This window comes from Callospermophilus lateralis, chromosome 14 (genome assembly GCF_048772815.1).
Source record: "Callospermophilus lateralis isolate mCalLat2 chromosome 14, mCalLat2.hap1, whole genome shotgun sequence".
NCBI lineage: Eukaryota > Metazoa > Chordata > Mammalia > Rodentia > Sciuridae > Callospermophilus > Callospermophilus lateralis.
The window spans coordinates 44,271,109-44,285,296 of record NC_135318.1 but is presented as its reverse complement, the minus strand read 5'-3'; the positions used below and the strand labels follow the sequence as shown (position 1 = coordinate 44,285,296).

General features: G+C 32.0%; 1 protein-coding gene across 2 annotated transcripts in view; it reads left to right on the top strand.

Annotated features, from left to right (window-relative positions):
* Ccdc88a (coiled-coil and HOOK domain protein 88A) overlaps positions 1 to 14,188 on the top strand; it is a 131,974-nt gene that overhangs the window by 79,958 nt on the left and 37,828 nt on the right. For both annotated transcript variants that reach the window (XM_076832893.2, XM_076832892.2), the window contains exons 13-17: positions 701 to 885; positions 4,032 to 4,169; positions 5,913 to 6,983; positions 8,470 to 8,597; positions 11,860 to 12,001. In XM_076832893.2, the coding sequence (XP_076689008.1) occupies positions 701 to 885; positions 4,032 to 4,169; positions 5,913 to 6,983; positions 8,470 to 8,597; positions 11,860 to 12,001 (1,664 nt within the window). The remainder of the gene's footprint in view (positions 1 to 700; positions 886 to 4,031; positions 4,170 to 5,912; positions 6,984 to 8,469; positions 8,598 to 11,859; positions 12,002 to 14,188) is intronic.

Genomic DNA, 14,188 nt, shown 5'->3' with positions numbered 1-14,188 from the left:
AATTTTTGAAGGTATTGCATAAATAGGCTTTATATTTCTTATTTGGGTTACACAATGACCACTAAGATCACAGAGCAGTACCTATATTTACAAAAGAAACCTAAAAATCAGTAAGAGTAAAGTGGATTGGCCATTGTCAAGTAGTTCATTTCTCATGGAACTAGAACTGGTGATCTCTTTTTTGGTACCAGGAATTGAACCCAGGGGTGTTCAACCACCAAGTCTCATTGCCAGCTTATATCTATATCTATCTATCCATCTATCTATCTATATATCTATATATCTATCTATATCTACCTATATATATCTATAGCTCTCTCTCTCTCTCTCTCTCTCTCTCTCTATATATATATATATATATATATATATATATATATATATATTTTTTTTTTTTTTTTTTTTTAAACTCAGAGACCGGTCTCCCTGAGTTGCTTAGGCCTAAGTTGCTGAGATTGGCTTTGAACTCAGGATTCCCCTGTCTCAGCCTTCCAAGCCACTAGGGTTATAGGTGTGAGCCTCCATGCCCAGCTCTTTCTACTCTCTTAAGGCTAAATTTTGTACATTAAATTTTTCATGCTTATATAACTATTAACTTTTATTGATTTTATAAAATTAAAAACCAAGTGTCCTAATGCATTAACATTAAACATTTTTTATGTAAACATAGTTTTACTAATGGCATATTTTTTCAATATTATAGCACCACAGAAATCCTTGGGCCATGAGGTGAATGAGCTGACATCAAGTAAGTTATTAAAGTTAGAAATGGAAAACCAGAGTTTGACAAAAACTGTGGAAGAGCTCCGGAGTACTATGGATTCTGTAGAAGGCAACACCTCCAAAATTCTGAAAATGGAAAAAGAAAATCAAAGGTTAAGTAAAAAGGTAAATAAGTTTATTATGTTACTATAGATATTAGATATATGTATAAATAAATAGTATCTTTGACACAACTTAGCACTCCTAAAAAAGCGTTCCTTGCTTTCTTCCGTGAGAAAATCTAAGTTCATTGTTAACATTTTTTGTCCCAGACATGGAAATGCCTATTTCTCTAAATCTTTTTTTTTTTTTAATGGGAAATGTTATTTGGAGCTCACAATTTATCATCTTGAAACCTGAATTTTATTTAGGCTTTAGCTGAACAGAAATATTTAATTTTGTAACATTTAAACCAAGTAATTAATTTTTGCATATATTTTTGTGCCCTCTCACATAATTTTGCATGAATAAAATCATTTCCTAAAAAGGTCCTATGTGATATTCATCATAATGTCCTAAAACCATATTTTGAAAACCACTGCCTTAGATTATGCAAATGTATTCCATGATTTTCTTGCAAAATTTTTACTGCTTTAAAATACTTTTGCATTGATTGTTACCAGTCTGTTAACCAAGTAATCTTGATGAGTATCTGGCAATTGATAGAATATTAAAGTAGAAAGGTCATTTAGAAATTGGAATATTTGTATTTTGGTTAACATTGTAATTAAACCTGTAAAGTATAGTTTCATTTTGAACTTAGTTTTGATAGCTAGTAAATTCTTAGTGATTCTAGCAAGTTTTGGTCAGTTCATTATATGAAAGAAATTTTTTGTAAATTTAATATTTTATGAATCCCATTTGTGTAAACCAGTAGGTGAGTTTAATAAACTATTATTCATGTATTTCCATCTATATTGGGAGAACCAGATTAATTAATTAGTAATAATTACACTTCCTGAACATGCAAATTAATGTTTAATTGAATTACCCAGTAAAATATGTAACTTGAAGTTAGATGTAGTGGCACATGCCTGTAATCTCAGCCACTCTGAAGGTGGAGACTAGAGGATTGCACTTTGAGGCCAGCTTGGGCAACATAGCAAGACCTTTCTCAAAATTAAAAAGGAATGGAAATGTAGCTTGCTGGTAGAGTACTTGCCTAGAATGTGCAAGGGCCTGGGTTTAAGTAAAAAAAAAAAAAATTGTGATTTGATGGCTTTTGAGATACTAATTGAAAATTGTATTCTGAGTGTAGTTATATACCACTGTTGTTAAAACAGAAACATTAAACTTGTTCTAGAGTTCTAAAAAAAATTTTTTTTAATTTTTTTAAACTATTTATATTTTAGTTGTAGATAAACACAATATCTTTATTTTATTTTTATGTGGTGCGGAGGATCGAACCCAGTGCCTTATACATGCTAGGCAAGTGCTCTACCACTGAGCCACAACCCTAGCCCTGATTTTTTTTTAGTTCTAGATGGGCACAATACCTTTATTTATTTATTTATTTTATGTGGTGCTGAGGGTCAAACCCAGTTCTTCATATGTGCTAGGCAAGAGCTCTACCACTGAGCCACACCCCAGCCCCTAGAGTTCATTATTGAAATAAGAATTTAACATTTAAACCTGAAGTGGAATATTTCATAAAGTCTTCTATGTCAGTAAGCTTTCTGTTGCTGTGACAAAATGCCTGAGGTAAACAATTTATAAGGAAGAAATGTTTATTTGGGTTCATGGTTTTGGAGGTTTCACTTCCTGGCAGGCTGGCTCTATTGCTTTTAGGTCTGTGACAAGACAGAACATCATGGTGGGGACCACATTGTGGAACCAAGCTGCTCACCTTGTAGTAACTAGGAAGCAAAACAATAAGAAGGGACTCAAGTGCCAATTACCCTTTCAAGGGTACATCTCAAATGACCCAACTTCTTTCTAACAGGCCTACCTCCTAAAGGTTCCACCACCTTCTAGTTCCTCTACAGGCTGTCAGCCAGGCTGTTAACACATGAGACTTTGGAGAACTGTGTAAATATAGACTGCTGTGCATTTTCATTTAAAAAAATGCCTGGTTTGAATATGTTATATAAATAATAAGATTATCAATAGTTTGGAATATTTTAGCTTGAAATTGCTATCCCATACTTACTAACCAACAATATTATTTTATCTTTAAAATGTATCAATCAGAATAAATTTCTGTCAGCTGGGCATGGTGGCACACCTGTAATCCCAGCCATTCAGGAGGCTGAGGCAGAAGAAATTCAAAGCCAGCCTCAAAACTTAGTGAGATTTTGTCTCAAAATAAAAATATAAAAAAGGCTGGGGATGTATTCAGGGGTAGAATGGCCCTGGGTTCAATCCCAGTACCAAAAGTAAATAAATTTAAACCTCAAATAAAATCTTTGCTATAGTTTTGTTCAACCCTATTTCTCTTTTTTCTCTTTTTTTATTTTAAAGCAGTTCCTTCTTGCTTTATTAAAATTATACCATTTTTTATCTCTTCCTTCATACTTTTTATTTTTTTAATTTATTTTATTTTCTCAGTTCTGGGGGTTGAAGCTGGGGCACTTTATCACTCAGCTAGATTCCCCCAACCCTTTTTAGTTTTTATTTTGAGAAAGGGTCTTGTTCAACTTCTGAGGCTAGTCTCAAACTTGCAGTCTGTCTGCTTCAGCCTTTTTTTTTGAGGGGGGGGAGTACTGGGGGAGTGCCTTGCCCAATCCTCCTGTCTTAGCCTCCAGAGCTGCTGGGATTACAGGCGTGTGCCACTGCACCCAGCTCCTTTATGCTTTTTATATTCTCCTCCTTCTTTTTTTCTTTTTTTGGTGCTGAGTATTGTACCCAGGGTCTTGTGCATGCAAGGTAAGCACTCTACCAACAGAGCCATATCCCCAGCCCTCTCTTCCTCCTTGCTCACTGAAATTCCATGACTATACTTAAAATTTTATATTACTAATCAACTTAAACTAAGAGAATTCAGTAAGATTTGTATAATCCTTATGTAGTGTTTCATTATCATTTATTCAGTTGGATTTGCCTTTGTGTTTAGAAATAGAAATATGCCCTAAAACATGCAGAGGATAAGGAAGATAATCATGTCTGCATATTTTATACATCTATTAAAATTAGTTTACTTTCTATTCTAAATTCTTAAATTTCACCCTTCAGGTATTAAAACTGTATGCTTAACTCAATCATTATATTTTGTTTTGACATGTTTCCTCTTTTGGAAAATAGTTAATGTTGTTTTGTGATTTAATTTTCTCTAGGTTGAAATTCTTGAAAATGAGATTATTCAAGAAAAGCAAAGTCTTCAGAATTGTCAGAATTTAAGCAAGGATCTAATGAAGGAGAAAGCTCAGCTTGAAAAAACGATTGAAACACTTAGAGAAAATTCAGAGAGACAGGTTCATAAATTTCTTACTTCAGCAAACAATGTATTTTAAAATTTATTAACAAGTGGCTTTAAAGTATATGCAAACAGAATGTTTATATGTTAAAGGGAAATATTTTAGATTTTTTTTAGATTTTCAAATTAACTATAGTATTATCCCCTTATCCACAGTTTTATTTCAGCAGTTTTAGTTACCCATAATCTGCAACCATCCATAAATTTTAAATTGCATGCCATCCCAAGTAGCAAGATAAAACCTTATGCCATTCCCTTTGTCCATCATATTCATCCTGTGTACATACTACTTGTCTGTTAGTTATTTAGTAGTCACCTCTATTATCAGATCAACACTCTAGTTGTAGTATCATAGTGGTTAATAAATTCAGGTAATCCTTATTTTACTTAATAGTGATTCCAGATTGCAAGAGTAGTGATGCTACAAATTCAGATATGTCAAAGAGGTTGTTAAATGCTTCCTTTAAATGTAAAGGTGAAAGTTTTTGAATTAATAAGGAAAGAAAAAAATACACCAAGATTGGTAAGATCTACAGGAAGTTATTGTTAATTTCTTACTATGCCTAGTTTTTAAATGAAACTTTATCATAGGTGTGTGGATAAAGGGAAGATGAGTACACACAGTGTTCAGTACTGTGGGTATTGGGAGTCTTATAATGTATTCCCCATGGATAAGGAAGGACTACTGTGTAATTCTACATCATTTTCTATCCCTTGCGTTTCAGGAAAGGTGAAAAGAAAACCTAAAATTTTTTTAATTGCCTGTGTGCTTAGTAATAATCTAGCATAAAATTTTGCAGCACCTATTCCTTCAAATGTCTGTGGAGTAGAACTGCAGATTTTGAAATCTGAGTGGAATTAGAGAAATGCATGTGTATTGTGACCCTATTTAAAGAGGAAGAAGGATGGTGGCAGCAAACATCTTAACTACTGTCAAATTTGCTGGTCATTCTTATTTTATATCTGAGAAAAGTGAATAGATTGTCTTGGCTTTTGAAATGTTTATTTTTTACTTGCTTCTTTTATATCATCCAGGCAGTAGTCCTAAGACCACCCGTAAAAATTTCTTTAGTGCACAGAAATTCCTGCAGGTACTTTTACAAACTTCGAAGGATTATTTAATACACTAAGTTATGAGACCAATTGTATTGGGCTATACTACAAATTGGATTAATTGGTTATCAAATGTACTAGGTAATTTTGTTATTAGGTGTTTCCTAACTAGAATTTTTTATTATTTTAGGAATGAACATACATATACATGTACCCATATATATGAACAAATATAATGTGTACATATTTACTGAGGACCCAGTATGCACAGGCATTGCAAAAATGATTACCTGAAAATAAAACTTCCTGTCTTTAAGGAAGCATGCGCACATTATTTCACCTACATTTATATCTGAATTTGAAGCATACATAATCTGAAACAATCTGAAGATAATTTTTATTAATGCATATTTTACTGCATAATTATGAATGTCTATCTCAACCACTCATTTAGATTGTCTCATTTATATTGTCTCTAAAGACATGAACTTTAATAAACCTGACAGTATATATATATACAACAGTCTTTAGTAAATATTTGTCAGAATTTAAAATAAGACATACATACATTCTATACTCCTTTGTCTTTTCCCTGTTCATTTTTAGAAGGTAAAAATTATGTAATTCAGAATATTTGAGTTTTGCTCACTATAGTTTAAATTTTTCTTTTTGTATTTTTAAAAATTAGGTTAAAATATTGGAACAGGAAAATGAACATCTGAATCAAACAGTGTCTTCCTTAAGGCAGCGCTCCCAGATAAGTGCTGAAGCAAGGGTGAAAGACATAGAAAAAGAAAATAAGATTCTCCATGAATCTATCAAAGAAACAAGTAGCAAGCTAAGCAAGATTGAATTTGAAAAAAGGCAAATTAGAAAAGAATTGGAACATTATAAAGAAAAGGGAGAACGAGCTGAAGAACTTGAAAATGAGTTGCATCATCTTGAAAAAGAAAATGAATTGTTACAGAAAAAGATAACTAATTTAAAAATTACTTGTGAAAAAATTGAGGCCTTAGAACATGAAAATTCAGAGCTAGAAAGAGAAAATAGAAAATTAAAAAAAACATTGGATAGCTTTAAAAATCTTACTTTTCAGTTAGAATCCCTAGAAAAAGAGAATTCCCAACTTGATGAGGAAAACTTAGAACTGCGAAGGAATGTGGAATCTTTGAAGTGTGCCAGCATGAAAATGGCTCAGCTACAATTAGAAAACAAAGAACTGGAAAGTGAAAAAGAGCAACTTAAGAAGAGTTTGGAGCTTATGAAAGCATCTTTCAAGAAAACAGAACGTTTGGAAGTTAGTTACCAGGGATTAGATACAGAAAATCAGCGGCTACAGAAAGCTCTAGAAAATAGCAATAAAAAAATTCAACAATTAGAAAGTGAACTACAAGACTTAGAGATGGAAAATCAAACATTGCAAAAAAACCTAGAGGAATTGAAAATATCTAGCAAAAGACTAGAACAACTGGAAAAAGAAAACAAATCATTAGAGCAAGAGACATCTCAACTGGAAAAAGATAAAAAACAATTGGAGAAGGAAAATAAGAGACTCCGACAACAAGCAGAAATAAAAGATACCACTTTAGAAGAAAACAATGTGAAGATTGGAAATTTGGAAAAAGAAAATAAAACTTTATTTAAAGAAATTGGTGTATATAAAGAATCTTGTGTTCGTCTAAAAGAATTAGAGAAAGAAAACAAAGAACTTGTGAAAAGAGCAACTATTGATATAAAAACTTTGGTTACATTACGTGAGGTAAATATACACTTACCTAAATTTAAAGCTTATATTTTTAACTCAAGATTTAAATTTTATTGGATACCATCAGTAATTTGTATCATCTTTTTTATGGTTTAGTAGAATTTTAGAATTAGAACTAGAAACAACTTTCAGGTTTCCTACTTTTATTAAAAAGTACATATTAATTGTATTTTTAAAGATTTGTAGTAATTCCTAACCAAATCTCTATGCTGCTTAATATTTTAAGTCTTGAGATTTACAGTTTCTAATAAAACTTTTATCAAATGGGTAGGGAAAAAATGATTTGCAGTAATAAATTTTCTTTGGGGTATCTGATTTATTATATTATAATATATTATAAGTTTTTAAACTAATATTAAAATATTTGATCAGGACTCTCACTAAATGCTAAGTATAATAGGAAGAATACTAGCTTCTGTTTATTGAATACCTTGAGCCAAGTATTGACTGGCCTAATGACTTGGATTTAAGTTGTACTTAACATGTGTTTATATAGCTTTTATAACCAAACCTTGTAGGTATTATCTGCACTTTCCATATTAAAAAACAAGTTAAAAACCATTCTGTAACTTACTCAAGATCACACAGCTAATAAATGGCAGAGTTGAATTTCTGGATTCAAACCCAGATCTTTCAGGCTCCAAAGCCCCGTGAGCCACATGAATTTTGAAGAGCAAGAGATTACAAGTCAGGTTCAAGTTAAAAGGTCAGCACTAAATAACTGGTTGTTTCCTGGATCTGTGTATTAAGAATTCTAAAATTCATAAGTATGTGGTAATGTTTCCTGTGAGACATGGTTGGTGCAAATCAGAGGATAACATGTTTGGCTCTTTTTTCCCATCCCTGTGCAGTATGGTATGTTATAACCCTTTTAATGCAGTTAAAATGTCTTAGCATTCTGGCAAAAAGTCACATTGTGCTCTCTCTGTTTCCCTAAAGAGATTTTGAGAAGGACCTTTAAAATCCCCCCCCGCCCCCCATTTTTCTTTAGTCTTATTGACATGAACAGCAGGTTTCTTGTGCCTGAACTTCATTACCTAGTTCTTCAGGTCAATATCCTAGGCCTCTTCTACAAGGAGAAGAGGTTTTGTGGTGGAGGAGGAATGTCATACCCAATATATATTCATAGGAAGAAGTAGGCACTAAAGTTTTGTCATTAAAGACTAAATGGGATGTGTGATTTATTTTCCCTCATAATTTTCAGACTGAGGTGTATGTTCACAAAAAAAAGTTGCTCCTTTTTAGTTTTAACATTAGGGTTTAAGAAGCATTAGCACAAGAAAAGAAGGAAAAATTGTTTCAACTGAGTTTTAATTTTGCCGTTTGACTTGTTTAATGATAAAAGATTTAATGACAATATTTCTGTCTTTCCTGGTCAAATTATGTGTATTTCTGGATGATAGTAATTAGAATCTTGGCTGACTTTCTAGATATTAATGTTCTTACACTTAAGTGAGTTGTGCATTCCTTTTGAAATAAGGATTTGGTGAGTGAAAAATTGAAGACTCAACAAATGAATAATGATCTTGAAAAATTAACTCATGAACTTGAGAAGATAGGGTTAAATAAAGAGAGACTGTTGCATGATGAACAAAGTACTGATGACAGGTGAGTGAGTGAGTACAAAGTCTGTTTTGCAAAAAGTTGGAATTATTGTTATTATTTTAGCCCAACATGAATTCCTTCCTGTACTAGGTACAGAAAATATTTATGTATTTCACCATTTCTGAGCCCTTTGTTCCCTTACAGAAAGTTCTGTAAGAAAAAAACAAAGACACCTAATATCAATATAAGAAAAAAAAGTTACAATGTTATTATATAAATACAATAAAAAAATAGAAAAAACAGGAGGCCACCCAGGTAGAAGATGATCAGGAGCTGTAATCACCTGTGAAGCACAACAAAACAATAGATAGATAAGCAAGTTATTTTTCATCTGAATCATGTCCTTAAGTACCTCAGTTTTGTTTTGTTTTTTAACCCCATCTTCCCTATTTCAGTTCTTTCATTTATTTTGTTTGCCAAACTGTGGACTAAAAAGGAAATGGAGGGCTGGGGAAATAGATAGCTCAGTTGGTAGAGTGCTTGCCTTGCATGCACAAGGCTCTGGGTTCAATCCCTAGTACCACAAAAAAAAAAAAAAAAAGGAAATGCAGGAAAAGTATGAAACAAAGGAAAATATACTGAGAAGTGATTAAAGTATAAAAAAGATGTGGAAAAATGAAAGTTTTACAAATAAGATTGGAAATTACTTCATATCCCTTTAATTTTAAAAAATGATCAATATATATTTAAAACTAGGGTTAATTTCATTTTCAAGTAGTCTAATATCCAGCATCCTGGGCTGTGTGATTCCAGATAGGACAGAAGTTTATATTGTTAAAAATACTATTTCCTTTTTTTTTTTTCCTTTATTGAAATGCTGGGGATACAAGTCAGGGCCTCAAAGGCTTGGCAAGCTATTAACACTGAGCTGCAGCCACAGCCCCAAGAATATTGTTCTATATAGATTAGATTTAATTTATTGGAACTTTTATAATAATGTAATTTATATTTTTTGATCTACCTATTACTGTTCAAGTATTAATATTCTATATTAACAAATACAATTATGAAAAAGTAATGCTTATTATATAGTATTTACTAATGTAATTTTGAGAATATTTAAAAGAAAATAGACACTTAAAAAGGTTAGCTCTAGGGGCTGGGGTTGTGGCTCAGTGGTAGAGCACTTGCCTCATACATGTGAGGCACTGGGTTTGATTCTCAGCACTACATATAAATAAATTAGAATAAAATAAAAGTCCATCAACAACTAAAAATATATATTTTTAAAAAAGGTTAGCTCTATTAAAAAAAGAGAAATAGTTTCAGATATTCTGTCAGTTTAAGTCAGACAACCATATTGTATTACCATATGGCGATACTACAGAAATTTATCATGTTGAATAAATATTACAGGTATTTTATGAGGAAATGTTTTTTTATTTGATCAGAAAGTCATGTAAATTTAGATGGATAAGAGTATATGTTGAACTAAAACTTTCAAGAAATGAGATTGAAAGCAATTGATAGCTGTGATTAGGTTAAGGAAACTGGGAAAGAAGTGTCTTAAGTCCCTAAGTTTTCTTTCTCAGTAAGTAAGCTTTTATTTCACAAAGAAAAGAAAAGCTTATAGACATAAATTTCTTTAACCTTTCATCTCCTCCAACTTGGAATTTATATGTATGAGTCTCAGATGATATCTCTAATTCCTTTATTAGTCTAGTCTTCCTAATTAATGTTTTTTCTTCTGACCTTCTTTAAAGATACAGGTATTATTAAAGACACTTATTTGTCCTATCAAGGAATATATAGGCTAGTTGTGAATTGAATGTATAAATAGATGAAATGTAGCAAAGTTAGAGTTGTAAACAGATGTGATTATTCTTGACTTTCTCTTTCAACAGCCCTTCATCCTGTCTTCTCTTTCAGTATAGTTGTTTCTTAGAAGTTATATTTTCAGGCCTCTTACCATTCATTGTGTGTACTTACATTCCAATCCATCATCTCACTTGAGATCTTTTTCTCTACTTTCTGTACATCATTATCAAGATCACCCAGAAGCAACTCAAATATTACAAATTCAGCATATCCAAAATCAGACTCAGTAAATTTCATTAAGAATTTTTGTTGACTCAAGCCAATGCCAAAATGAGTGAGATTTATTCTGTATATTAAATGAACTTTAGATCTGAACAGAAAATATACATATATAAGTACACACAAACTAATTATAGTAAAAGAATGTGATAAAATTTCATATATATTCAGCTTTTTATTTGGTTTTATCTTTGACTTCAGCATCCTTAAATAAAAGAAATACATTAATCATAATCCTTGGCTTATGATACATTCTCAAATTGTGTTCGTGTACCATCCTTTTTGTTAAAAAATTTATTTAGCCAGGCATGGTGGCACATGCCTGTAATCCCAGTGGCTCGGGAGGCTGAGGATCACAAGTTCAAAGCCAGCCTCAGCAAAAGCGAGGTGCTAAGCAACTCAGTGAGACCCTGTCTCTAAATAAAATACAAAATAGGGCTGGGGATGTGGGGCTTAGTGGTTGAGTGCCCCTGAGTTCAATCCCTAATACCAAAAAATTATTTAGTAATAATTTAATTATTGATACATCATTCAGAAAGGCAAATAGAATATTTGACAGTCACTTATATCTGCCTGTTGGCATCTTGCATCAAAAGTATGTCATTACGGGCTGGGGATGTGGCTCAAGCGGTAGCGCGCTCGCCTGGAATGCGTGCTGCCCGGGTTCGATCCTCAGCACCACATACAAACAAAGATGTTGTGCCCGCCGATAACTAAAATAAATAAATGAATATTAAAATTCTCTCTCTCTCTCTCTCTACCGCTCTCTAAAAAAAAAAAAAAAGAAAAAGTATGTCATTACATTTTTCGAGTTTTATGTCTTAATTTTTCATGAGTCCTTGTATGACTATTTTACATATTAATATCATAGGCAAATGTTTAATGATATAATGAATCCATTTACTTCCTTTCTTTATCAATTTTAGTTTTATAAAAGCAAAAGAAATATTTTGGGAACTAAGTTTTCCAGATTCCTTTTTTCAACATGAATTATTGCTTCTGACAATCCAAGTTGTAATCTGGAACAATGTTCACTCACTGATACTTGTTGGTTTATGACCAGGGAAAGTTTTAAAGAGGGAGTGGGACAGGAAGATAATTGAATTTGCCTCTTAACACTGAAAGAATTTGATAAGACTCATTTATGGCAGCCATATTTATGGTCATAAGTTGTCTTTAAAAATAATTTTCTCCAATGATGGACCTTGTTACTTTTGTACTTGAATAGTAGGTACAAACTTTTGGAATCAAAATTAGAATCTACTCTTAAGAAGTCACTTGAAATAAAAGAAGAAAAGATTGCTGCTTTAGAAGCTCGATTAGAAGAATCCACAAATTATAATCAGCAATTGCGCCAAGAACTTAAAACAGTAAGTGATTTTCTTGGAAGGAATTTTAATTATCATTTATCTTATAAACATTTGGATGGAAAAGTATAAAATAAAAATGCAGATGTCATTTTATTAATATTTAGTCTGTTCTTCTTTCATGCTAACTTTACCAAGTAAAATTACACAATTTTAGCAGGTTTCTAGAAAAACAGTTAACCAAATTTAAATTTCATCCAGAAAAGGAAATGGTTTTTGTTCACCATTTGCTACACCATCGTGATATTTGTCACAGATTTTGCCGTGGAACATGAATTGTTGGCAGAAGTTTAGCAGCTTTGCTTAGTTAATGTGAATGATTATCCAAAATATAAAGTGAAATTTGGTGCCAGATTTTTTTTAATCTAACTCACATTCTAAGTTTTTTTTATCCTATTAAATAGTATCAGTTCGTTACGAATAAAATTTACTTTCATGAAGCTACTCAGCCTGAAAATAAGTGACTTTGGCTATAGGTTGGTGTATGTGTGTTTCAGGTCTAGAAGATAGAACTTATTCTTTCATTGTCTTCCACTTTTCAGCCATTTTGACATAACTGCTATGGATTAGCTTCCTGTCACACACATCAGTTGAACTGAAAGTCTATTGTTCTAAGCTTCTAATATTATGCATGAAAAGGCATATCACTTGAAAGCAGATTGTGAAAGTTAAAGACGAATAGCATAAGGTCTAAAATAACCACTGAGGTAATTTGGCAAAGATGTATAGCTAATATGACCCCCATAAAGATAAACTGGAAGTCAAAAATAAATAAAAAGAAACAGGACAAAGTATAGTTTATACAAACATAAAAACAATAAAAGGATAGTTTTAAACCAGCTATATTAATAATGTACCCCAGTTTAAAAACAGTGATTATTAAATTAGACAAAAAAGCAAGACTCAATTATTTGCCACCTGAAGAAACTTTGGGGAAAAATGATATAGCATTCTAATACTAATGAAAGAATGTTATTATGGTTATATTAATATTAGACTAAGTTGATTTTTAGGGCAGTGAATAGTAACTGGGCTGAAGAGATTCATTTTCCAATAATAAAGGGGAAATTTTAGCTCAAAGATATAATAAGATACATGTTTTCATACCTAATAAAAACTTTAAAATACATGAGACAAGTACTGATAAAACTACATAGAGAAAGACAAATCCACAATTGTCATTAGAGGACCTAATACCAATCTCAACAAGTAAAAATGACTTCATCAATCAGATAAAAGGCTTTTATAAATAACTTACAGCAAACATCATCCTTAATAGTGAGAGACTAATTATAATTACTCTTCTCCTTCAATCAGAATCAAAGCAAAAATAATTGTTCTCACTGTTTCTATTAAGTGTACTGTTTATCCTAATCAGTGTATAAGATAAGACAAGGCAAAAATAAACAGATTTGAAAGGAAGAAATAAAAATGTTTATTTGGGAATGGGATTGTAGCTCAGTGGTAGAGTGCTTGCCTAGCATGTGTGAGGCACTGGGTTTGATTCTCAGCATAAGGTCCATTGGCGGGCTGGAGTGGGGGCTCAGCAGTAGAGCGCTTGCCTAGTATGTGCGAGGCCCTGGGTTCGATCCTCTGCACCACATAAAGATGAATGAAATGGGGGTATTGTGTCCACCTACAACTAAAAAATTTTTTTTTAAAAAAAGGTTCACCAACAACTGAAATATTTTTTAGAAGTTTTTACTCGGGCGGGGTGGTGGTGCTGGGTTGTGGCTCAGTGGTAGAGTACTTGCCTGGCATGCACAAGGCACTGGGTTTGATCCTCAGTACCACATCAATGTAAAATAAAGATATTGTGTCCACCTAAAACTTAAGAATAAATATTTTTTAAAAAAGTTTTTACTTGCCTCTGACATGATTCTATTCACAGAAATCCTGAGAAATTTACAGAAAAATCTCTGTAGCTAAAGTGAACTTCTCAGTGTTACCAAATAAAAGTTAATATGTAATAGTCTATTGTATTTCTATATATTAGCAATGAAAAGTTAGAAAATAAAATTTTTTTAAAACACCATTAAGCAACCCAGCTTCTTAGAGAAGACTATAAAAAATTAATGTGTAAGAAGTCCGTACTATAAATTTAAATTTTAGATAATGTTAAAAGAAATTTAATAGAAGCATTCTAAAGAATATCTTAGTAAATGGAAAAGAGTACCATATTCATGAATT